At 36.0% G+C, this 24,123-nt stretch overlaps 1 protein-coding gene across 4 annotated transcripts in view; it reads right to left on the bottom strand.

Annotated features, from left to right (window-relative positions):
- Positions 1–6,340: 6,340 nt before the first annotated feature.
- The window catches only part of FNBP1L (formin binding protein 1 like), a 112,082-nt gene continuing 94,299 nt past the window's right edge, over positions 6,341–24,123 (bottom strand). For 2 of the 4 annotated variants that reach the window (XM_037045515.1, XM_037045513.1), the window contains 5 exons: positions 17,255–17,364; positions 13,871–14,003; positions 13,190–13,284; positions 11,186–11,334; positions 6,341–9,982 (listed from right to left, as the gene is read on the bottom strand). In XM_037045515.1, the coding sequence (XP_036901410.1) occupies positions 9,804–9,982; positions 11,186–11,334; positions 13,190–13,284; positions 13,871–14,003; positions 17,255–17,364 (666 nt within the window). In that variant the 3' untranslated portion in view covers positions 6,341–9,803. Of the gene's footprint in view, positions 9,983–11,185; positions 11,335–13,189; positions 13,285–13,870; positions 14,004–17,254; positions 17,365–20,087; positions 20,103–24,123 lie in introns of all 4 variants that reach the window. The other 2 variants (XM_037045516.1, XM_037045514.1) reach the window with 2 other exon arrangements.

Here is a 24,123-nt window from a genome sequence, read left to right as displayed (position 1 = left end):
AGCCAAGATGACCTCCTGAGATCCTGCCAGAAGTAAGATTCTGTGATTCTGTTGGGGAATTGTAGATCAGCATTTTTCTATCTGTGTCTATCAGATGTTAATCATTATTCTGTGAGGATTCCATTTTCAAACCAGTTTGAGAACTCCTTATTATTGGTTTGCTTGTAATCTACCACAACTCTGCAAAAGGGGAATAGGGTTATGACTGTACAGGTTCCCAAAGTCATTTGGTGCAGAATCTTTCCGTGATGAGCCATTTGGAGCCCCATCTGAGCAACACCTAGTGCCATATTTAGGGGCGCTGGTGCTCCACAGAGTACACCCTGGGAAACATCACTGCAGGCTATGTCTTACACACTTCGGCTGTCTTCTAGTCTGCTCTATACAACGGATGACTGACACATTAAAAAATATAGGGAGAGAATATATTTTTTACTTTGAACCAAGAATTTCTTAAACTAGACCAAAAAAAGCATTAAATTGGAAAGACTGATCAACCTACATTAAAATTAACTATTCATTAAACGATTATCAGATACATTAAATGAACTGAGAGATATTAGCAATACATAAAAGTGACAAAAGATCAGTATGGTAGGGGACCTCCAAGATGGAGCCTACCACCTGGCATTCACACCCTGGTGCTGTCCCACACTGTACCAGGTCGGTCTGCATCACCAATTGCATAGAGTGAATACGTAAGGTATGAACAAGTAATGCCATTACCAAGTAAGTACTGGTATGTCGAGTCTTCGGTCAGGTTAGTAAAAGACTGCACTTTCTGTCTTGAGTTTGGGGAAGCAAGATGCCATGCTGTACGCATCCCTACGAAGAGGTACTCATGGCAAGACACAGGCCTGCCAGCAATAATCTAAGTGATCTTGGAAGGGACTCTAAAGCCCCAAAGCCTTGAGATGACTGTGACTTGGCCAACATATGGATTGCAATCTCCTGAGAAACTCTGAGCCAGAGTCACCAGCTATGTTACACAGCAAGAGATAACTAATACAATTAGCACCCTTAGTATGTAAAGAACCATGCATGAATATAGAAAGACAACCAACCAAAGAAAAAAAATGGACAAATGTTATAAGCATGCTTTTCACAGAAAACACAAAAGGCATACATGAATAGATGTTCAACTTCATCAATAATCAGGGAAAGGTAAATTAAGACCACACTGAAATGCTATTTTAATCTTCCAAATTGACAGAAATTGAAGTCTCACCCCTAAGTGTTGGCCAGGAAACATGGGAGCCTAGGTAGCCCTCATACATAATCTGTAGGTGTGCAAAAACGCTACAATCACTCTGGCTGGAGAATGTGGCATCATCCTTTAAAACTGGATAGAAATACAACCCCAACCCAGCAATTCCACCCCTAGGTAGATCTCAGAGAAACTCTCCTGTCCACACTCACACGGATGTGCAGGGCCTTACTGTTTAAACAGCTGACCCTTGAGCAACACGGAGGTTAGGAGCACCCACCTCCCTTGCAGTCGCAAGTTTACACATAATTTTTGACTCCTCCTTGCAAGTGACTGGAAGCCTTACTGATGACATAAACTACAGAAAGAACATTATGAAAATCAGGAGAAAATACATTTACAGTACTGTACTACATTTATCAATAACTAAGTTCACATCATGTTTATGAGATGTGCATTGTCTTATATGATAAAAACACAGTAGATGGTATACTTATTACTAACACTAAATCAAAAATGAAAAGATAATGTGAAAAAGAAATTCATATTTATTTACAGGTACAGCAATTCATGCACTAATAATGAAGCAGCAGCAATATGGTTGCTTTACAGTAGTCCAGTATAATTCGCAGGAGGGCTTCATGGTAGCCTGGCCTATACCCTAATGACTGAATCATTATAAAACTTTTATGGTATACAGTATTACAGTCACATTCATAATACAGTATTGGAAACTGTTACTTAAAAAAAAAAAAAACGTGATGGTAGGCTAATGTGCAGTACCTCCAATTAGGAGACGGGCACATGGTAACCTAATTCTTTGAAAGCAAACTTAGGAAACTAGAAGAAAACTAATACATTATTAATTCTATATTAAATATTACTCACCTTATACATATATTAAGCTACCACTTGCAAAATGTATTGCACATGATATACTACACAATACTTAAGTGATCTGACACCAAAACATCTCGCCAGTTTTTGCCATGTAGTTATTAGATTGCCACGTGAAGACACACACAAACAAAACACGTAAGTTTATTGACTGTACAGCATGGTGATTATTTACTCTTCATTCAGTGGAAGTGGATCTCCATGAAGGTTTTCATCCTCATTGTCTCCACACGGAGTAGGCTGAGGGGGGAAGAGGTGGGTCTTGCTGTCTCAGGGGTGCAGAGGGGGAGGGGATGGAGTGGGTGGGAGGCAGACACACTCAGTGTAACTTTATGGGAATATATCATAATTTGTCTTTTTTTGCTTTTTCTATATGGTACAAAGTACTATACGGTACAAAGTTCTATATGGTACAAATATGGTACTATAGTACTATAGTACTATATGAAAAGTACTATATGGTACAAATCCCTTTTCTGTTTGCTTTAGCTTGTCTATATCACAGAAGGGTCCATGTCGTCAGAAAGTCAAAAGTAGCGTTGAATAACTAGAACCTTCTTCCAAATTGTCTAATGTCAATTTGTTTCCTGGCAGTGCTTCTTCTGTCTCCTCCCTCAACATTTGGCACAAGATGGGAAGCACTCATGTTCTGTTCATTTCTCCGGTGCGGTGCCATTAGCTCTTGCATATTTCCAAGACCCTCATCTTGAAACTCTTCACACACACACACACACACACATACCTTTTTTAGTTACTGTTTTGCCATATCCACAATCTTTCATGATTTCCCTAATTGGCTGTTGTAAATCCTGTGAAGTCGTGCACATCTGCATAGTTTTCTCCAACAAGGATTTGCTTCTTCAGGCTTGATGGCTTTCATAGCTTTTTCTGGAACTACAATGGCATCCTCAGTGGTGTAATCCTTCCTACTTTCATGATGTTCTATCGGTTCTCTTCTGTGGTGCTAACAATCTTTTCTGGAGTACCATGGGTAATGAACCTTAAAGGTCCCTATGACTCCCTATCTTGAAAAACTGAATAAAAACATTGTTTGAGGCCAAGCAGAGCACTTGGACATCTTTGGCGTTGAATTCATAAAATTCCGGGTAGCCAAGAGCACTGTCCAGTATCAAAAGAACTTGAAAAGGCAATCCCTTATTGGGAAGTACTTCCTGACTTCAGGGACAAAGTATTGATGGAACCAATCCAGGAAAAGGGTTCTCGTTGTTCAGGTCTTACTGTTTAGAACCAAAAGACTGGCAGCTGGTGTTTATCTTTTCCATTCAAGGCTCAGAGGTCTCCAGCTTATAGATAAGGGCAGTTCTGATTATAAACCAGACTGCATTTGCACAAAACAGTAGTGTTAGCCTATCCCTTCCTACCTTAGACCTTGGAGCTTGCTTCTTACTTACCAGTAATAAAATCCCTTTGTGTCTTCCCGCCCACCCACCCCCACCGCCCGAATAGGGCACTTCCACCCGCAATTAAAAACCTGTTCAGGCAGATAGTCTTTCTCCTTAATTACTTTCTTAATGGCATCTGGGAACTTTGCTCCCTGTTCATCAGCAGAAGCTTCTTCTTCTGTTACCTTGATGTTTTTGAAAGTCAAGCCTCTTTCTAAAATAATCAAACCATCGTTTGCTGGCATTAAATTCTTCAGCCTTAGATCCGACACCTTCCTTTCGTATCAGTTGCCATATAATGACTTCATTTTTTCACAAATAATACTAAAGTCCGAGCAGCTTGGTCTGCCCAGGTGAGTGAAGGGAAAGGTACACGGGTGGAGGTGAAGTGGACAACTTCGATACTCCCATCTGGAGACCAGCCAAGGGAAGAGGGTGGAGAACACAGTGGGAGTTGTGCCGTCACTTGCTGGAGAGCACACTCTGCTGAGTATTCAAACAGTCCTGGTAGGATCCTTCTCCTCACATCTCTTCAATGTACAAGACAGACCACCCTCAACCACAGAATAAGTTGCTAAATAAAGCAAAAGTTTAAAAAGCAGCTAAAAAGCCATTACTACACAGGGGGCTGTGTCCTCAAATACCTGTGTCTACCCACACCCTCTTCCAGCACCCCCTAGAGCAGGATAAGGCATTTATTTGGAGGATGAACAGGGGGTTCCCTCAGCTTGGTTACCCAGGTCCCTCTTCAACTCAAGGGCTTACAAAACCAAAGGCTGCTGAACCTGAAATACTAGCAAATCTCTAGTTAAGCCCTTCAGCTTTTGTCCTCAGTGCTCCAATGAGAACTGCATCGCAGGCTGTCACATGTGGATTCTGAGATAAACCATATGTATAAGAACTTATACATATGGTTTTACTACTTTCTGGATTCACTGTTCACCAACCAGTACGGAAATATTTCAATATTTAACATTACCTATGGCTGTATCACTGTGCACGGCTGAGTATCAGCCCTGTTCATACAGAGTATGACACAGTCTTTACTGAGCTCAAAAACATAGTAAGTTAACCAGGGTTAGGAAAAAATACCCATGTGGAAAAACTGATAAAACCAAAACAATAAAGATAAAATCCAGGATTAATGGTTATACTTGAAGGAGGAGATGGTAATTTTCTTTTTCTTAAGTTGGGTGATAGATTTATTTCATTATGGTGCATCACACACACACACACACACACACTCTCTCTCTCTCTCTCTCTCTCTCATTTTCCACAAAAAGTTCTCAGGGTGGACATCATGGGTTTACTAAACCAGCTTACTGCAACCCGCCTATTCTCTACAATGAGATCACCATTTTACTCACAAAAATGAGCAAGAAATCATGTCAAATATTAAAACTGTGCTGAAATCAAGACAATTATATCTGTAGTTTCTTGATTGTACTTAAAGAAATAAATAAACGAGGCTAATCTTATGTTACTTATTCTTAGAACCTAGGTCATTTGTCCATTACATTTCCTCCTAAACGCTGACAAAATTACCCAGTACTTTTAAGAGCTACTGAATTTACCTGAATGTACTCTTCAACCCCCAATCTTTCAGCATCTCTTATACTTGTTATAGTTTCTTAGGTTACTAACAGTGATTATACTTAGGAATATATTTGATTTCAAGTGTATGACCTTACTGAAATAGGTTTGGTGTTTATCCTTTTTCACCTAATACCTTTTTCACAAAGAAAATCTATCCTTTTCACCAATCCAAAGAGATTTTTGCTTTCATTAATATTATTGTGAGAGGACTTTAACAGGAAGTTAAACAACAAAACAAACAAGCAAGCAAAATACAACCAAAGACACTAAAATAGAGAACAGGTAGACAGGGACCAGAGGGGAGAGGGGAGGGAATTTCAGGGGGAAAGGGGAAGGATTTACAGGAACAAGTATAAAGGACACATGGACAACAACTAAGAGGAGTGGAAATGGGAGGGAGGTGGGGAGCACTGGCGGGGGGTGGGGGGGTGGGCTGGGATGGGAGTAAAAGTCAGAAAACTGTACTTGAACAACAATTAAATTAAAAAAATATTATTGTGAGGATGTTATCTTTCCTCAACAAGTAGGATCTGACTTCCCTGATCTTAGTTCAGATAGGAAAAGCCCTTTAGTTTGTTGACACTCTTTGCCTGCTGTTTTGTGTGTGTCCCCACATCCAGCTTGGCATGGACCTCTAAGCTTTCATCTTAACAGTCACAGTCCCTCATTGTCCAGGATCAAGTAGCTACTCATAGTTTTACACAAGCCCTTTTAAAAAGTTGAATCTTCTGAAATTAAGACTTGCTAAAATGACAGGTACGATACTACTTACGACAAACAGAAGACAAGGGTGCTCCCTCTAACTGATTAGAAATTCAGGCGGAAGCACAGGAAGTGCCGACCAGCGTGTGGCTAGATTAAACTACGTGCTCCAGGGAGAGTTCTCATGGACGCAGAGGATCAGGCAGTGCAAAAGGGAAGTCCCTGCAATGCAGCTACTGTAGAACAAAGGTTTTAAAATCCTAAAATGCAAAATTATTACACTCAACTTATATTCACAGTAAAGAAATACTAACTTTTTTCCTTCAGGAAAGCTTCAATGCAACGAAACACTAGAATAAAATTTCCAGAACTGCTTTTCAAAAAAGACTGCTCAAAACAGATGTCAAAACAGATGCTCCCACTTATGTAACTTGCCATCTACTTTGTATTATCTGGAACTTAGCACATTCAGGAACGAAATCTTTAATTTACATAGCAATAGCAATAAGAGATAACACACTGTATACCTTAACTGACCATGAAAAGATTGTTTTATTCCATGAAAATATTCTCACCAGAGAACACTATCTTAAACAAAGCATTTACCGTCAATAAATCAACATGTGCACAAAGAGCAAAAATTATTGAAAAAAACTGAAGTTTTGACAATTCACGTTTAAAATTTAAGAATGACATAAGAATGATTTAAACTGTGCACGTACAAGTGTCCCTCCTATGATAATAATCCATTTACAGGTTGCACTATTCCACATGAAGGAACTTGCCTCCTACGGAAGCAAATCCTGCTTTTAGAAAAACAAACAGTAGCTTGAAAAGAACAGTTAGTCCTTACAAGAAAACCTTAAACTTTGCCCTCTGTGGCAGCTGGCCAAAAAAACACAAGCACTTCAGGCTTTGTACAGAAGACAAACACAGCCAGATCACATTTCCTCCTCATAGCTAACCTTTAAAATACAAATAGCACTAGGATTTAAAACTACTTTATGTAGTCTGTCAGTATTGAATAATGTCACATTATATAAATAACCCTGTAACAAGATTCAAAATCTAAACTTTATAGTTTACTAGCCTCAAAAGTAACACACTACATGTCGGCTGTGTACAAGGGCATACTTGATCTTATGAAGGCATTAACTTTCACACAACTGTCATTTAGCTTTAGTATAACTGGTAGTACAATTCAAATAACACTGGGCAAAAGTTATTAAAGCAGTCAACACAACTTCTAAAATATTGCTTAAAATCCAACAATACACAGACCATTTCACATTCTCTTTCTTCCCTCAAAATAGTGAAGAACCAAATTAATGAAGCTTCCATTGTTAGAAATAACCTCCCACCCCCGCTCATTTCTCTATTAAACACCACTAAGAAATTAGTTCAGATACAAGTCATTAACAGAAGCACAAATTCGAGGCAGGACAACAGGAGCAATAGGGCACTAACGACAATTATATTTACAAGTATAAACATACAGAAATTTCCATTTTACAAGTAAAAGTGCACATAAATCATTACGAAGTTTCACTAACTTTTATCTGGTTCAAACAAAATCATCACTTGGAAACAGACAATCACTGTAATAATCAAATGAGAACATGGTAACCCCAAATTAAAAGACCATGGAGGGTCTATAAAACATCTCATAAAAACACCGAGTACAGTCAAATGGACTCGAACGCGTCTTTAGTCTGACGCGTAAAGGTGAAGATGCACCATCAAACATGGTAGAGCTCTAAAAGCCATGTACCGAGGCTGCGCCGGCAGCTGCAGCAGCCCCACAGAGTTAAAAGAGGTCACACTGAGCTGACACACAAGCCCTTTGTGGGATACTGTAGTGGTAGTGTTGGCAATCAACAGGTTTAGGCACTCTAGTTTAAGGCAGCATTTGAATGGAAGCAGCTGACTTCTGACAACAGTCCTTTGTCTTGAGGTGGTGAGTTATCTTCTGTGTTTATTATGCCAGGATTTCAGTGCTGACTATAGATTCTTCCCAGACTGAGGTGCTGAAGATGTATCACGCTTCAAAAAGTTCTTTCAACTGGGCTGTAGGCTAGAGCAGAGATGTTTTTCTTTTTCTTATCATAAATACTTCAGGTTCACAAACTACTTCTTCGTAATGCCAAAACTGGAATGTTTTGCAGTGGAGAAGTTATAGCAGCATACACAAACACTAGGATGGAAACATTAGTGCTGGAGATGTCTGACAAAGTGATTTGCACTACAAATGTAAGACAAAACTAAAGCTTTGACAAGAACAAGGGCTTATAACAACATGCCTGAAAAATCTAGCCCAATCACTCTAGACATGCGACAGGATGTTAAGCAAACACAGAAGTGGCGCAAGCTGACACTGACAAATGGTGAGAGCTCCGACAGACAACAGATCTAAAAGCCAATTAAAACAGAGCTGGGACAGAAACGGTCCTGATGGGACAGCCAAATGAAGACAAATTTAATGACAGCTCTGCATTCTTTCTGATATGGACATCAGTAAAATAAATGGAAAAATGTTAGCCACTGTTGCTTCCCCCACCCCTTCATGTGAATAACTGTGAATGAGGAATTTAAGGACTCACAATGATTTTTTAAAACAATGTATGGAAATGCTAATGAAGTTAGTAAAAATAACAATGTCTGCATGCAGTCATGCAACTTGCTTCTCTCACTCTCTGAGCCTGACAACTCTGACACCCTCCCCCCAAAAAAGCAGCTGCATGTAACCTCCTTCAACATCTTGCCCATTTCCTCAGAAACCCTCTTCAGGAACCTGCAGTCCAGGAGGAAAAAGAAAAGAACAATTACTGAAGACCTTTGGTAAGACCAAAAGGGGTGTTCAGTTTAAAGTGTCCGTCCCAAATGTCCCTAAGTTCATTTTATAGTCAGCTACTGAAAACACCAGAAAAATTTGGAACATGAGCAAAATTAATAACCAGTCTCGTAGCTGCGTCCTCACTTAATTGGAAAAAAATCTATCCTAATAATTGATGATTTAGCTAAAATGAGGAAATGCTCTAAATGGCGGTACAGATATCTTCCGCCAACCCAGTTAGTCGAAAAAACTGTTTTCCTCTTCAAAGTCAGATGTGCCAGCACATCTCCATTCAAGATTTCCCCTCTACCTTAGCTCATGTGAAGTCTATTTTCCTACTCAACTGCTAAATGCTAAATAATCACTAAAATGGTATTTCTTTCCCAAAGATATTTTCCAAATAAAAATACAAGCATTAGACTAATTTGGAAGGGAGCTTGTATATTACTAAAAATTACTAGTAAACCTGAAAATATTTTCAGGTCTCAAAAGAAAGCCATTTTGGGCTTTCTAGAGCTAGACCAGGTTATTTTGTAGGTCTCTTGATTAACCTACTACTAGGACAGATTTTGTGCTAAGCAGTTATTCCTTCTTTTAGGAAATCAAAGTTAAGAATAAGGAGGAAAGTGAAAATGGTTATATTCTTATTTTATCCAATTAGACAACTATCATTACTTGTCTTCCTGGAGACTATAGCTAAAGTCGAACTCCTACACCAAACCGCTCTTTTGGGAGGTAGCTTTCCACAGCACTTCAGAGCAGTTTCACATGTTTGGATTCACTACAGTCACTGTGTTTTCTGAAGCCAAGTGTGTGTATGTGTGTGCGCTGAGGGGAGCTTTTATTTATGGATTCCTGCCCAAGGTCAAAATCTATGATTTATAAGGCAGAAACACACAAATCCTTCACACAGACTCAAGCAGGACATAAAGCAAAAGGCACCAATTAAGCTTCACACCAACATCACTCAAATGGTAAAGCATCAACAAGAACAGCTTCTTGTGGTAATATTCACATCTTTAAGATCGAGCCTACATTCAGCTCACGTAGTGAACAATAAATCTTGGATGCCTTTAAGTTTTCTTATATTTTCCCACCCATTGAATGTGTTTTCATTTTAAGTTATCATTCCTAGTCATACATATCACAAAGCTGCCTGGTTAGTTTAGATGTAAGTTACTGCACCTTTACTGTTTTTCTCTAGAGTTACATCTATGTATGATGTAGGAACGTAGCCTTCTTCGCCGTTCTGTCGCCGAGCTCTTGTCCATCCATCACCTTTGTCCTCCTCAATAATGTATAGAACTTCACCTTCTTTCATTGCCAGAGTACCTTCATTATGTCCTAGATGAGAGTTTTCACAGTACAAGCATAATTTAAGCACAGTAATAATTTCAAATACAACTCACACAACAACATGATGAAGCCCTACTAGATTTCAATGCACCGAGGCCCACTGACTCTCATTAGCAACATCTCTTTGATACTTCGTAGTCTATCCAACACCTCCTTACACACTGTCTCATTTGCAAGCACGATAACCCCATGAGGCTGGCGTTAATATCCCCCCTAGTAACCGATGAAGTACCAGCCGCGATGATACTGATGATTTGCAAGGGTACTCTAACTCCTGTTTCACTACTCCAACAAACTCAAATGGTGTTGTTATGTAGAAAATCCATGAGATGTGGGTCAGGAAAATAATAACAAGATAGTGAGAGGGTGAAAAATATAGTTTGAAGAGAGAGCAGAGAGAAAAAACACAGGCTCAACTTTAGTGATCCTTCCCTATTCTCTAGATTACATTGTAGCAAGATCTTATTTAACATTATTTTCTCAGAATGAGGAGTAACTAAAGACTTTACTCAATTTTAAAACCAATATTATGGATGGTGCCTTAAATCATATACCATTTTACAACTGATTTGTAAAGGTGTTACTGTGCTCCTCTGTGATTTGAAGATTTTTCACAGTCCTTTTCCCAGAAGAAAGGGAAGGTGACTGAAAATCTGCAGGGGAGGACCACTGTGACTTCCTCCCCTCACCCAGTTTGTCACCCAACTATCACAGAGGAAAATGTGGCCAACTCGCAAGTCACCATATTGTCTCCTCCTCTCATCTGACAATGTGGCCTACAGAGTCAGGACACAGTGGTGGAAATTCAGGTATGCCATCTGCCTTGTACCCGTCTCCCACTGTTAGCAAGTTATAGGAAAAGCTTGAAGTGACATCTACCAGCCTTCCACTTTCTGGGTCGGGCTACATGCTCGAACTGCTTCAACTTTAATGAGTACATGTAGCATTAGTAAGACCTCTGGGGGAAATTCTGTACTAGGATGCTGATAACATAGATAATTTTCTTTCAAATGTATGCATGGAAGGTAAATCTCTGTATTTGTGATATGGTAGAATAAAAATATCCATACTACTGAACCAGGCAGATAACCATCTGACAATGTATTATTTAGCTGAGGACACTAAAGTACGTAACTCCTGTATGTAGACATTAAGGAACAGATTTTGTCATATACATTAGAAAAATCATACCATCAAAAGGGTAAATAGCTTTGCAGTGTCCGATAGCAGGCAAGGGGTCATCATCTTCAAATTCATCGTCAAACTCATTGTGGTGACCATGCTGTTCGGGTGGTCCACGAACTTCTTGGTTTGCATCATCAGTGTAACTCCCCTCAGGACTATAAAACATAAAATTAACCCTGATCAAGTATCACAAACATGGGAATTTTTGTACTATCTACAAGTTGATCTCAGGATCAATTCAGAAAATTAAGTATTAATTACATAGCTCCATATTAAACCTTTATTTTCTTAACTCTGGCTATGTATATGTATTTATTGCTTCTTCAATTTCCTAAATTTAAAAGACTACAATGTTCTAGAAACATAGCATTGTGTTAATAAATGTCTCACTATCGCCAGGTCCAGAGAAATTGTCAAGATGTACTCGATGCTTGTTTTTCCTCATCCTGGATTCATCACTCCCTCTTTCATCAAGAGGACCCTAAAATTCCTTACAGGACCTACCCAAATCCATGTTCAGTTAACAGGTTTCAGGTGGAATCTTTCTGTCCTGGCTCCAGAGGGCCTATTTTAGCACAGCAATCATATGGTCAGAGGGAAGAGTTCACAAGTAGGCCTGTAACCCAATCAGATATGAGAGATGCACAGAGCCCTTTTCTTGGAACTGTTGAAAGAAAAGCTCCCTTCCTTTTCCACTTGACTTGAATCTGAAAAGATATGAGCCTAAAGCTTTGAAAGATTACCATATGAAGCCTTAAAATTAAGCCCATACGGTGGAAGGCAGAACCATGAGGTGGAGAGAAACTGAGTCCTGAGATATATTATCTGAACTCCTAGATTAATTTAAGCTCTCCCTAAAGTCAGCTAATAATATCTTTTTAGTTTAAGCCAGTGTGGGTGGAATACTTTATTCTGTCACTAAAACCCAAAGACTCCTAGTAAAGTTAATTTCCAATTAATTATGTTATCTCCTAAATTAGTAACTTAGAAAATCCCCAAAAGTAGGTAATCCAAAGGCACTATTTCTTTAAAAGATTTTAAATCAGAGAGAAAAATGTTAATAATTTTTGCTGACAAATCAAATACTTAAGTATGATTTTAATAATGGGGAAATCTACATGATTAAATTAGGAGCATTTTCTGCATGTTCTTAAATAAGAAGATACGTTCTTAAATAACACAAGCAAAATAGACTGAATAATTAAAATCTAGGTTTTAACAAAACCCAGTGTATTTTAGGATACCTCTTGATATAATGAAGATATATACTCTTTCAAAAAATAATGGAGGAAAAAAAGGAATATTTGTTAAGATCATACCACTACCAGGTATTTTACTACTACGTGTTTTATGTAAATTACTTCATTTATTACTAATAATCCTGGTATAAGGGGTATTTTAACCTTTTTTTAATGTCTGAGGAAACAGACTCAGAACATTAAAAATGAACTTGCTCAAATTACTGTGTAAATTTAAGGAGTAAACCAAGATTTCTCTAAGGTGAGGTCCAATTTGTTGCACTTTATCATTAAAGAGAAAAAGATATATATATTACAAAGGAGAAAGTGCCAAACACGGTATGGAAACTTGGCAAAATGCCTTTTGGAAGCTCTGGTCCAAACTAACAATATACAGTTTTTTCCTTTACAAAACTTTGAGCAAGATGAGTTACATTTTTCTTTGGCATCAGCTACGGAATTCCACCTACTTTAAGGGAACCTCCCCAGGCCTAAGGAGCCTATGCCTCCAGACTGCAGCTCCAGCACTTGCCTATGCTCCTACCTCTGTTTCTACACACGTGACGAACTAGCACTGAGCAGCGATCTGAAATGTCCTACTTCACCTACAGCTATTGTAAAGAAACAGAAAATTACTTGAATTCAAGACTGATGTTATTAAAAGCCAAACTTGTTAAATGAGAGAAGAAGAAAAAATTTATATGAAGTTCAGAAAAAAAAAGTGAGAAAAGTTCGGGGGAAAAGAAGATACAAATAAAATATAAAAAATGACCTTTCTCGTCCCTGTGTTACAAGATGGTTTATGTCACTGCTATGTCTTCTGTCTCCTCTCCCACCTGTTTTGCCTTCAACTTCAGAGAGCCATGCCTTAGGGAAAAAATAGGTAAAACTGAGCTTAATAAAGATTTTTAAAAGCTCATAAAATAGTCTACATTTAAAATGTGCTTTCAGTTTTTATGATTATGTAATTCTTAGAGAAGGGAAATCTTTATTCCAATTTGGTCAATGATCTACTTTATGGCTAATAAAAAATAGTTTAAGCCCTGGCTGGTGTAGCTCAGTGGACTGAGCACGGGCCTGCAAACAGGACGATCGCGGCTCAATTCCCAGTCAGGGCACATGCCTGGGTTGCAGGCCACTTAGTTCCCAGCAGGGGACACACCAGAGGCAACCATACATTGATATTTCTCTCCCTCTCTCCTTCCCTTCCCCTCTAAAGATAAATAAATAAAATCTTTAAAAAATAGTTTAAATGTTTAGTTTTATATAATGTTTTAAATTAAAAAATCTTCAACAAAAACTAAACATTAGATACCATATGATGCCTTACTTTCAGATCATGAACCCTAAAATTAAATAAATATTTGAAGATAATTCTAGCAAAAACCAATCTATGATAATGAAGTTTATACACATGAATTTATCTCAGACAACTGCTAGATACCAAATCTACCTCATTCTTGTGGATTTCCATTCTCAGGCGGTCGATATTATTCATGGTCTCTGCTAATTTAGGCTGCAAACTCCCCGGATCCCCCATTTGTGGGTTTTTCTCATATACATCTTTCATTTTGTTGAGTGCCTCTCTGAAAACAAAAAGGAAACCACAACACTAAATATGCACTCTGTATGCTCCCAGATAAAAGAATTCCATGTACTCTTGGGGACTCACAGCCTAATCTGAAAAGATTCACATCTCTTTCAGTTAAATATTACCTGATTAAAGATAATCTGACAAAGTATATACAATTTGTAATTTATGTAGATAGTCCTTTAAATCATTTGAAATATCAAACACAAAATATTTAATTTCTCATTTCTTGCTTCCTAAATGAAAACATATATATTATATAAAATATGTTTCATCAAAGGCTGGGAAATACTTCTCAGTACTCTTAAATTCATCATATCCCAAATCCAACCCATCATGATCCCACCCAGACACATCACGCCACCTTTTCTTAGCTCACAGCATCACTGTCCTCCCACCCATCTTTGCTAGAAATAGAAGTGCAACTTTAACTTGCCCTTCTACCTCTAAATTCAGTTTTGGCTCAGTCAGCTCTCCTGACTCTAACTTCTGACATTATTGACTTATACTTCTTAATCCTCTTTTCCTTCTTGATCTCCTGAAGGATAATTTTCTTTTTGTTCCTCCTCATCTCTCCTGTTTCATAATCCTCTCTAGCTCCTTCACACACAATGACACAAGTTTCTTCTCATCACATCCTATACTCCTTCTTCAGAAGGATCTTGTTTTGTTTTTCCAGTTTTATTAAGATTTAATTGACTTGCTGCTTTAATATCACCTACCTTCAGATGATACTCAAATATATATCTTTAGCCCTTCTCTCCTAACTTCCAGATTTAATTCAAAATACAACTAGATCTCTCAACATCTCTCGCCTGGAGTATTATAAAGTCCTCCAATTGGTCTTCCTGCTGCCAATGTCTTTCCTATACAATCTACTCTTCATATAGTTTTCAATTATCTTTCTTTGAAATATAAAGGTGATAGTATCACCCACTCTCTCAACAACTTTTGGAGACTCTCCAATACCTACAGAATTCTACAAAAAAGCATTTAAGACTCTATATAATTCATCCTATACCTTTTCAGCCTCATCTTCTGCTATTACACTCCACACAACTTCTAATCAAGTCTCCCTGACCTAGAGCTAATTCCATGCCCTGCAAAAACATTTGCATTTCTGTGTTTTTATTCTTGTTTCCCCCTCTTCCTTAAATGCTCCTGCTCCCTGCTCCTTGTCTAATTTCTTGTCTAACTGACAAAATCCTATTCTCCCATCAAGGTCTAATTCCAGTGTTCTGGAAGCAAATCACTAGTGTTTGGATGCCAACTCCGACATTTACTAGGGACCTAATCTTAGACACACTATGAATTTGATACTCAGTTTCTCCATCTATATAACAGGAACAACTTCAAAGGGCTATTTTGAGGAATTCAATGACATATTCCACGTAAAATGCAGGACTCACTTCCTAACACATAATAATCCCCCAATAAACATTAGTTTCCTATACACCACCCTTCCTCTTCCCCCTAAATATCCCCAGTTAAGCTTTTATTAATTATTCCAGTAAGAAGTCATTATTTTTTTCCTCTCGTTTCCCCAAGAACTTTAAATCTCTGTTAGCAGCTATCATGTGCCAGCTTGTACAGAATCTGAATAGCTTGAGTCCTATCTTTCCCGACTAAAGTGTGAGTCTGTTATATCAGGAACTATGCTTCGTTCATTTTTATATCTTCTACAGTCCTGGCAGTCTATTACATATAGGAAGCCCTAAGTATTACATTATATGTTATAATTTCCCAGAGACCATTTATGTGTTCCTCTAGTAATATTTTAATATTTAAAAATTATTTTATATGAATATAATGTATAGAATGGTGACTACAGTTAATACTATACTGTATATCTGAAAGTTGCTAGGAGAGTAGATACTCATCATGAGAAAAAAATTTTTTTGTTAGTATGGACAGTGACAGACACTAAATAAACTTGTGGTGGGAATCGTTTTGTAGCATATACAAAGACAGTCATGCTGTATATAAGAAACTAACGATGTATATGTCAAATATACCTCAATTAAAAATTTATACTAATACAACTGATCCTCATTATTTGCAGATTCCATGTTTATGAATTGCGCATTTGCTAAAATTTATTTGTAACTTCAAAAGAAAGACTCATGGCACTTTCATGGTCATTAGACATGACGGAGTGGAGAAAAATTTGAGTTATTTGATGCATGTGCACATTCTCAGCTGAGGTCAAACAAGGAGATGCTCTAACTTCTTGTTTCTGCTCTAACACTCTAAACAAGTGACCGCTTTGTGCTCATCGTTGGTGATTTTTCTGTTTCAGATAGGCCGTAAGAGTAGTACTGAAGTGCTATCTAGTGTTTTTAAGAGCAAGAAGGGTGTGAGGTGCCTTATGAAGAAAATACATGTTATATAAACTTTGTTCAGGCATGAGCTACCATGCCATTAGCCCCGAGTTCAAAGTTAGTGAATCAATAATATACATTAAATAACGTGTCTTCAAACAGAAACATGTATAAAACAAGGTTATGAAGAGATCAGTTGATAAAAATGTTGTGACCAGAGGCCACAAATAATGAGAATCTGTTGTAATGCCATATTTAATTTATGATTAAGCATCCAATCACGTGTGCTGTACAATTCTTCACAATCTCTTTAATCACTCATTCCAGAACTTTAAGCTCCAATTTTATCTTCAGTATAAAGCACAGTCACCAAATCGTTGTAACAACCCTTTATTCATCAAAACTCTTTAATGCTCATTAAAGCAAGACTTAACTACAGGAGGATTTCTATAAAATTTTTAAAAATTAAAGCTTTGAGTGAATGAATCTGAAGCCATGAAGTAATCAAGCACTATTTGCCAACATATTTTGCTCCCAATGAAGTAAACAAACCTTGGTTTCTACTGAACTCAGTTTACATACCAAAGCAAAATGAAATTTATGTGAGTATAAGAGTGGTTAGCATTGGTGAAAGTACTCTTGATACTGAGTCATCAAGTGATTTTGTAAATTTGGGGAAGGCACAAATATATACTACTAGCTCCAATAAGTACTATGCAATCTAAGAAACTCTTAATGTTTCATTTTCACTTGTGACATGGCAACAATAAAGATTTCCGAAGTTTAGGAAGGTATTTTTCCCTCAAAAGATATTCTAATTAGGATGCATGATTCTTAAACTTTTTACACATGATATTTAAACACATCATCCAAGGCAGACCCAGAAAGGAATAATAATGGTAAAGAAAACTTAATGGAAAAATACTTCTGGTCTGATTCTTTTTGTAGTTCTCTGTTAAGTTCATCGATGCGCTGCTGTAGTTTTTTACGTCTCTGCTCTGGTGGCAGGTGACTGAAGTCTTCCAGTGCTGGGCCCTGAAAAGAAAACCCACATCAGTACAAAAGACATTTTCATGAAATTTTATCTTTTATATATATTTGCTATAAAGTAAGAATATCAATTTTAAGTCAGCCCCAAACAACCTCTTTTAAGAAAAAGAAATCTACATAGATATGTGTGCGTTAATTAAAACAACTACAGGGTTCGGCACAAGAAACACCTGCCTGAGGGTGGTTGGTAGGGTAATAATATGAGTGTATTAATTTACAGTTTTAATTTGAACATTTTACCTAAAATGTCATATGATGTGCTTGTGTATGATACTGTTATGTTACATCACATGCTTATGATTTGTAAAAGATTTTTTAATAAAAAAGTGACACTATTTGTGCTGGACCATGTATATTCACAAAGGGCTCAAATTCTAGTCAGTTTATAAAATCACAAAATAGAACAATAAAAATAACACCTGATACAGATCATTGGTAATGACCAGTATCACATTATCTCCAGGTCTTGGTAGGGTTACAGTAAGTATATACGGATCTTCTTACAGCAACAACAACATAATGGAAACACGTAACATTTCCCACCTATACAAATTATAGTTTTATATATGGCCTGTCACCACATTTCCAGTCAGAATATTACAGATATTCAGACTGAAACTATAAAGCATAGATAAATGAATTAAGTAAGCAAATTACCTCATAAAGATAATCTAATTAATAAAATGTTAATACTGCATATAGTCTTTGAATTAATACATTATTAAACCACTCTATTCTTCAGAACTAAAACATACCTGATCATTAAAAAACAAAAGATTCGCTAAGTGAAATATAAACAGAAATCATATTCCAATAGGAATCTAGTCTCAGTTAGCCTTTCCTATGACCGAACAGCGTGCCTCTGTTGCTCCTGAAAGAATGCTACCCTCCAGAGAGAGACATAAGCCCTCTTTTGGAAGTATGTTTGAAAATTTTTTAATGCTTTAATATTAAAAAAATGTATACCATTTAAAAAAAAGTGCTAGTATTTAAATATAAATTTCTGATTCAAATGTCTTTTCCCCTCTTAAATGTTAATTATGCCACTGTTACTCTAGTTATATTATTAGACATTATACAACAGAACCAATGTTAGCAACTACTTATTCCATTTCATATCAACCCATATTTACATAGTTTTATACATTCCCAAGATTGACAACACCTATCTTGCTCTTCTTTTTTGTTTTTAAAATGATTTTATGAATATACAAGTTCAGTCATTAAAGTGTTACTGAAGTGAGCTCCCAAAATAAATGCATACTTGCTCTTTGGGCCACTTACGCCTATAATATGAGTCAAATGGCTTTGTTTCACTACATATAAGAATGGCTCCCTTACTTTTAAAAATGAGAAAATTCACTTTTAGGATAAGCCATGATCAAATATACATTTAATAACAGAATCTCTAGAATTTTCCCAAGTGGTCTGCAAATTATGGACATTTAACAAGCTTGCCTAAAAAGTAGGACATCTTGTCTAAGTGGTTTTTGTGCTTTAATCTACCAGTCACCATACCTGAGAATCTGTCAACCAGCCAAATTTGACCTAAATGAATAAATGCAAAACTTCCTATCCTTGAGATGTAGTGGTCAATGAGCAATGTAACTTGTCAGTTTTAATTTATGGCACAGCTTTTCAAAACTATTATATATGTGCCAAAGAGAAGACTTTCTACTTTATATATTTTTTACATTTCTTAAAATTTTGAAAAACTATTTAATAAAATTAAGAAATATATTCCAATGTGGTTTATTTGGTAATAACAATAAAAAATAAAAGCCATCTGTAAGTAAATCTACCAAATTTCCACTTATCCCTAATTAAAACTTGTTCTCAAATTTATTCACAGTAGATACCTAGGCACTTGCATATCTAATATTCCATTTTGACATTATAACCTGTTCTCTTATAGGATGTGAACAGGAACTCCACTTCGTTTCCTATGGATGTAAAGAAGTCCTCTGTTGTATTTAACAACTGCCCCCCCCAAGGAAATTCAGAAAAGGCTACATACATCGCAGGAGTCTGAAAAACAGTGGTTCATTTTCTTAAAATGAGAAACTTTGTAAGAACCCAATAATTTGGGGGTTAGATCTTTGCAACATACTCCCAATATTCTTCTGAAATATATGTGTAAAGGAACACTCTCTCCCTCCCTCTCTCTCTCTCACAGACACACACACACACACACACTATTTCGATTATTTGTGCTTTTATTTCTTTTCAATGATGCAGAAGAAGCACTGCCTTGATAGTAAAATTAGTAGGAAATTCTTCCTTCTTATTTTTGAAAAATCTAATGATTCTTACAATAAACTACGAATCAAATTTATATGACCTTGTAAAAATGTGTTAAGAAAAATCATTTCATTTTCACCCTATTAAAACAACCTTTTGTCCCACCATGTAACTTTCAAAATAATGTTTAACTATAATCTTATTCTCTGTGACATGACAAGGACTATACCCAATAACATGTAAAAACTTAATGGGTTGATTACAGTTTAACCACATTATTTTTGAATTTTTATGACATCAAGAAGTACTGGCACTTGCTGGACTATGTATTAAATCATAAAAAGAAAAAACACGCACAAGATGGAAGTGTGAAGATGTACCTTACCACTTGTTTTGGTTCTAAACAAAACAATGTTTTGAGATTACTTAATGTTGGCACAGTATATAGATCAGCACATAAGGCTTACCATCTTCATCGACCACTGAATAGTTCAATGGAAAACAGAAAGAAATGGCAAATTATTCACATGAAACCATAATAGAGAAGATGCAATAACCTATATATATATATATTTTACAATAAGAAAATAAATCATGTACATTTCACAATCCAAACAATTATGCCAGAAAAACCATTTTAAGCACATTTTTTGGAATGTAAATTACTTGCAAAAAAAATCACATTGATGATAATGGGCAGATATTTTGTATAGGCAACTAAAACTCAAAAGTAAATAGTAATTATTCTCAATAGTCATGTATTTCTTCTTTAAAGGAGAAGTTTTACTTATGTGGATTTCACTTATAGAGTTCTTCATTCTCAAAATACTAATATGTGAAAAGTTGAATATAAAAGATCTAAAAGCCATTTTAAAAGGAATCTTAAAAGTATTATTATAAAATGGAATGCTCTTTCTGATGCATTAAACAAAATACTATTATCTGAATTTTTATAGTTCGAAATACTGTGTTGAATTTAAAGACAGTAGGTAGGGTAGGTAACATTCCTACTTCAGTTTTAGGGTGCTTTTAAAAAATGTACAGACACATTTAAAACATATTAGAATCAAAATAATAAATGAGTCACATAGATTTAAGTTTCCTATAGGTATTTCCTGATAGACACAAGTATATGGGCTGAACTTTGTTTTGAAAATATGACTTCTATTTTTCATTTTATACCAAAACCCATATGCTCAAAAAGGAACATTAAAAATATAACTTCAATTTTTAGAAAATTGGTTAAAATGTATTTTTTTCTGAAAATATAAAATGACACAGCCAGAAAACTCTCATACAGTTATATATACTGCATGTGTATATATAACACACATTCTGTGGGTTAGCAGGTTCTGTAACTGGTACTGCATCTATCCAGCATCCCAACTAAACATGTGAACGCGTGCACGCATGCAAGCACACACACACCCACAAGTACACACACAAACACACAGCCCTGTGACCCAGAATACACAGGAGAGCTTTACAAAGTTAACCTTCACATTTATTACATTTGGTTAGCAGCCTCTAAAATTTTTACCTTGCCTTGCTTTTTAAATCATAATGTTTTAAAGAAGTTTAGGGAATGTCAGATAGAATTTCACATAAAAATATGAATTTTAATAGCTGACAAAAATATCTACCCCTTATCTCTGATGAATTGGCCATATATATTAATGGTTATAATGATAAAAAAAAGATGACATATGCTATCCATTATCTTCCCAAGTTAAGCTTAACATTCTTTAGACTGTCAGTAGTTTCAGGGACCAAAACCACAACTTACTTGTGACAAAATGTCTGATGAGATTTAATGGTTTAAACTTTAAAAAGATATTCATGCTCTTCTTTAAATGTTATTAAAACAAAATTTTATGTAGGACAGGAAGCAAAATACCTAAGATATTTATCATTTATAATTTTCACTAGTTGCTATATTAACATTTTAGAAAAAGCAAGTGTTTTTTTAAAAAAACATCATAATTGATGTTTCAATTATAACTGAAACATCAGATGTTTCTGTGTTTACCTAATGAAATTTTAGGGATACAGAAATCTCAAGTTCTTGTAAAAATATTAGAAATACATAATTCATGTTTAATACAGAAACACCTTACTCTTGTGTAATTATCATACACTTATAACTAGAAAATTCCACATACCCACTATACCTTAATAAATACATAAGAGAGTTAAAAAGGAAATCGGGCAATTAATACTATTAATTGTATTTCATTTAAAGATAGAGAAATTCTGAAAACTACTCTGGATAGATAAATGCCTACAAAAAGGTCTCTGGACATCTGTAAGATACTGAATCACTTAGAAAACACGGCTCAAATGAAGTAGTTATTCGTTTCTATATTAAGCAGTTAAGTTTGGGTGTGTATCGAACATCTATTAACAGTTAAATCTTGATGTCACAGAAAGAAATTACAGGCCCTCATCTCTCAGAAAAGGTTTACTGGTATTGTGGTCAAATTAAAAAACACTAGTCCAATATAACATTTCTTATATCCTTAAAGATATTGGGAACTGTATATACTAGCTTTTCCTTAGGAAAAAGAAATTATTTTTAGAAAAGCCAAAAAGCAAGTATTTAGGAAAAGTGATGTAAAACAAACATAGCTCAAAACAAGAGTTTCTGATTTGAATGGTACAATTCCATAGTTTTAAGGAAACTGAAGACTAATCATTTCACAATATACATAGATCAAACCATCATGCCGCACGCCTTAAACTTATACAGTGATGTATGTCAATTATTTCTCAATAAAACTAGAAAGAAATGATGACTATAAAACTATTGTTTTTATAACACCTGGGAATCAAGTTTATCTTAGGAAATTTACTTTGTTGGCTATTTTTATGGAAAAATAAAAAGTACCTAGAAGTGATATAGTATAAAGAGTATTGAGTTCTCTCCTGCACAATATACAGGAAAGTTCTAAAGAGAATAGATATTAAGAGCTGTCATCATAAGGACAAATTACTTTTTCCTTTTCTTTTTACTGTATTTTTATAATGAGAGGATAAATATTTAATTAGGAAAAAAGCCGTAAGTCTTACTTTGTAAGCCTAACGGACTTACATGGAAGTCCATGTAAAAACATGTAATGTGGCTTCTTGTTAAAGCTTATCTTCTTGGATTTTTCTATTTTGAGAAAATTCTTCAGTGGAAGAAAAACATCTCTATGTGTTACTTTTAAAATATACCTAAATTATCAAGTACCCATCAAAAAGAAGAAATTTCTCAACACCAAAATTGAAATAAACTTTCCTTCCTGCTCTGTCCCTCAGTCCCCTGTTGGTTTGTCTGTCATATTTTCAATAATATACATTATTTCAAATCATATACTTAAAATTAAAGCAATATGTGGACATAAATAATGAACAAGTAGACACTTCTAAGTTCTATAACAATAAAAATTAACCTATAAACTTTTTCCAGTAAGAATGAATATGTCACATATTTAAGTTTGTCTCTCTAGGGCTCACAGTTCTAACTGCCTAAACTCTTTTCCACAGAATTACACTAACCTCATATTTCATGACTATCCTATGTAGAGTACTGTAATTGGGCCTGGGAGACTGTGTAGGATAAACAGTTACACAAAAACATGGCTACTCAATCTACTATTTAATGTAGTCTCAGTCACCATAGAGAAGAAAGGAATTAATTCAACCCTCAAACTCAGCCAATGAAAATCCCATATGATTTCTATTGCCTATTACCTATTGCCTGTAAGTATAATGCACACTCATTCACAGGGACTTTACAAAATGTCATTACCTATAATATCATCCACATACAGAATTAGTAAGGTAAATGGAAAGTTTGTTTCATTATAGGAAAAAGAGAAGTCCAAAAAGGGACACAATACACTAAGACATTGCTCCTTCTTTTTTAAAGATTTTACTTATTTTGAGAGAGACAGAAAGGGAAGGAGAAAGACATGGAGAGAAACATCAATGCGCTAGAGAAACATCTACAGGCTGCCTCTCCCATGCCCACAACTGGGGACCCGACCCACACCCCATGCATGTGCCCTGATTGGGACTCCAACCAGCAACCTTTCAGTCTGCAGGCCAGTGTGCAATCCACTGAGCCACACCAACCAGGGCACACTAAGACATTTCTGCTTCATTACTGACATCAGTTAAGTGTTTTAATGGGAATGCAGATAATAATGTAATCCTGCCCAAAAGGGAAACTGAATTAAAGCAATTTGAAGATAGAACTACAAAAAGTAAGAAAAACAGCCAGGCTAAACAAAGAAAATAAAGAAATAAGAGAAAACGAAGAAAAGTGGAGAGGAACAGGGGAATAGGGAAGACCGAGAGAGTGCTAGCAACAGGGAACCCAACTACAATGTATCGCTGTTAATCAGTGACTAGACTTCACGTGGCATAGATTCTAAGTTCTCATCTGTGGGTTATCGCATCTTCGGTTTTCATACGTGAAAACAAATCTCATAAATGAATCTACAATGTGAGTATGAC

The sequence above is a fragment of the Sturnira hondurensis genome, unplaced genomic scaffold (assembly GCF_014824575.4).
Source record: "Sturnira hondurensis isolate 20B ecotype Veracruz unplaced genomic scaffold, ASM1482457v3 Scaffold0004322, whole genome shotgun sequence".
Classification (NCBI taxonomy): Eukaryota; Metazoa; Chordata; class Mammalia; order Chiroptera; family Phyllostomidae; genus Sturnira; species Sturnira hondurensis.
Note: the sequence above shows the minus strand (reverse complement) of the source record. Positions and strands in the feature narration are given on the sequence as shown.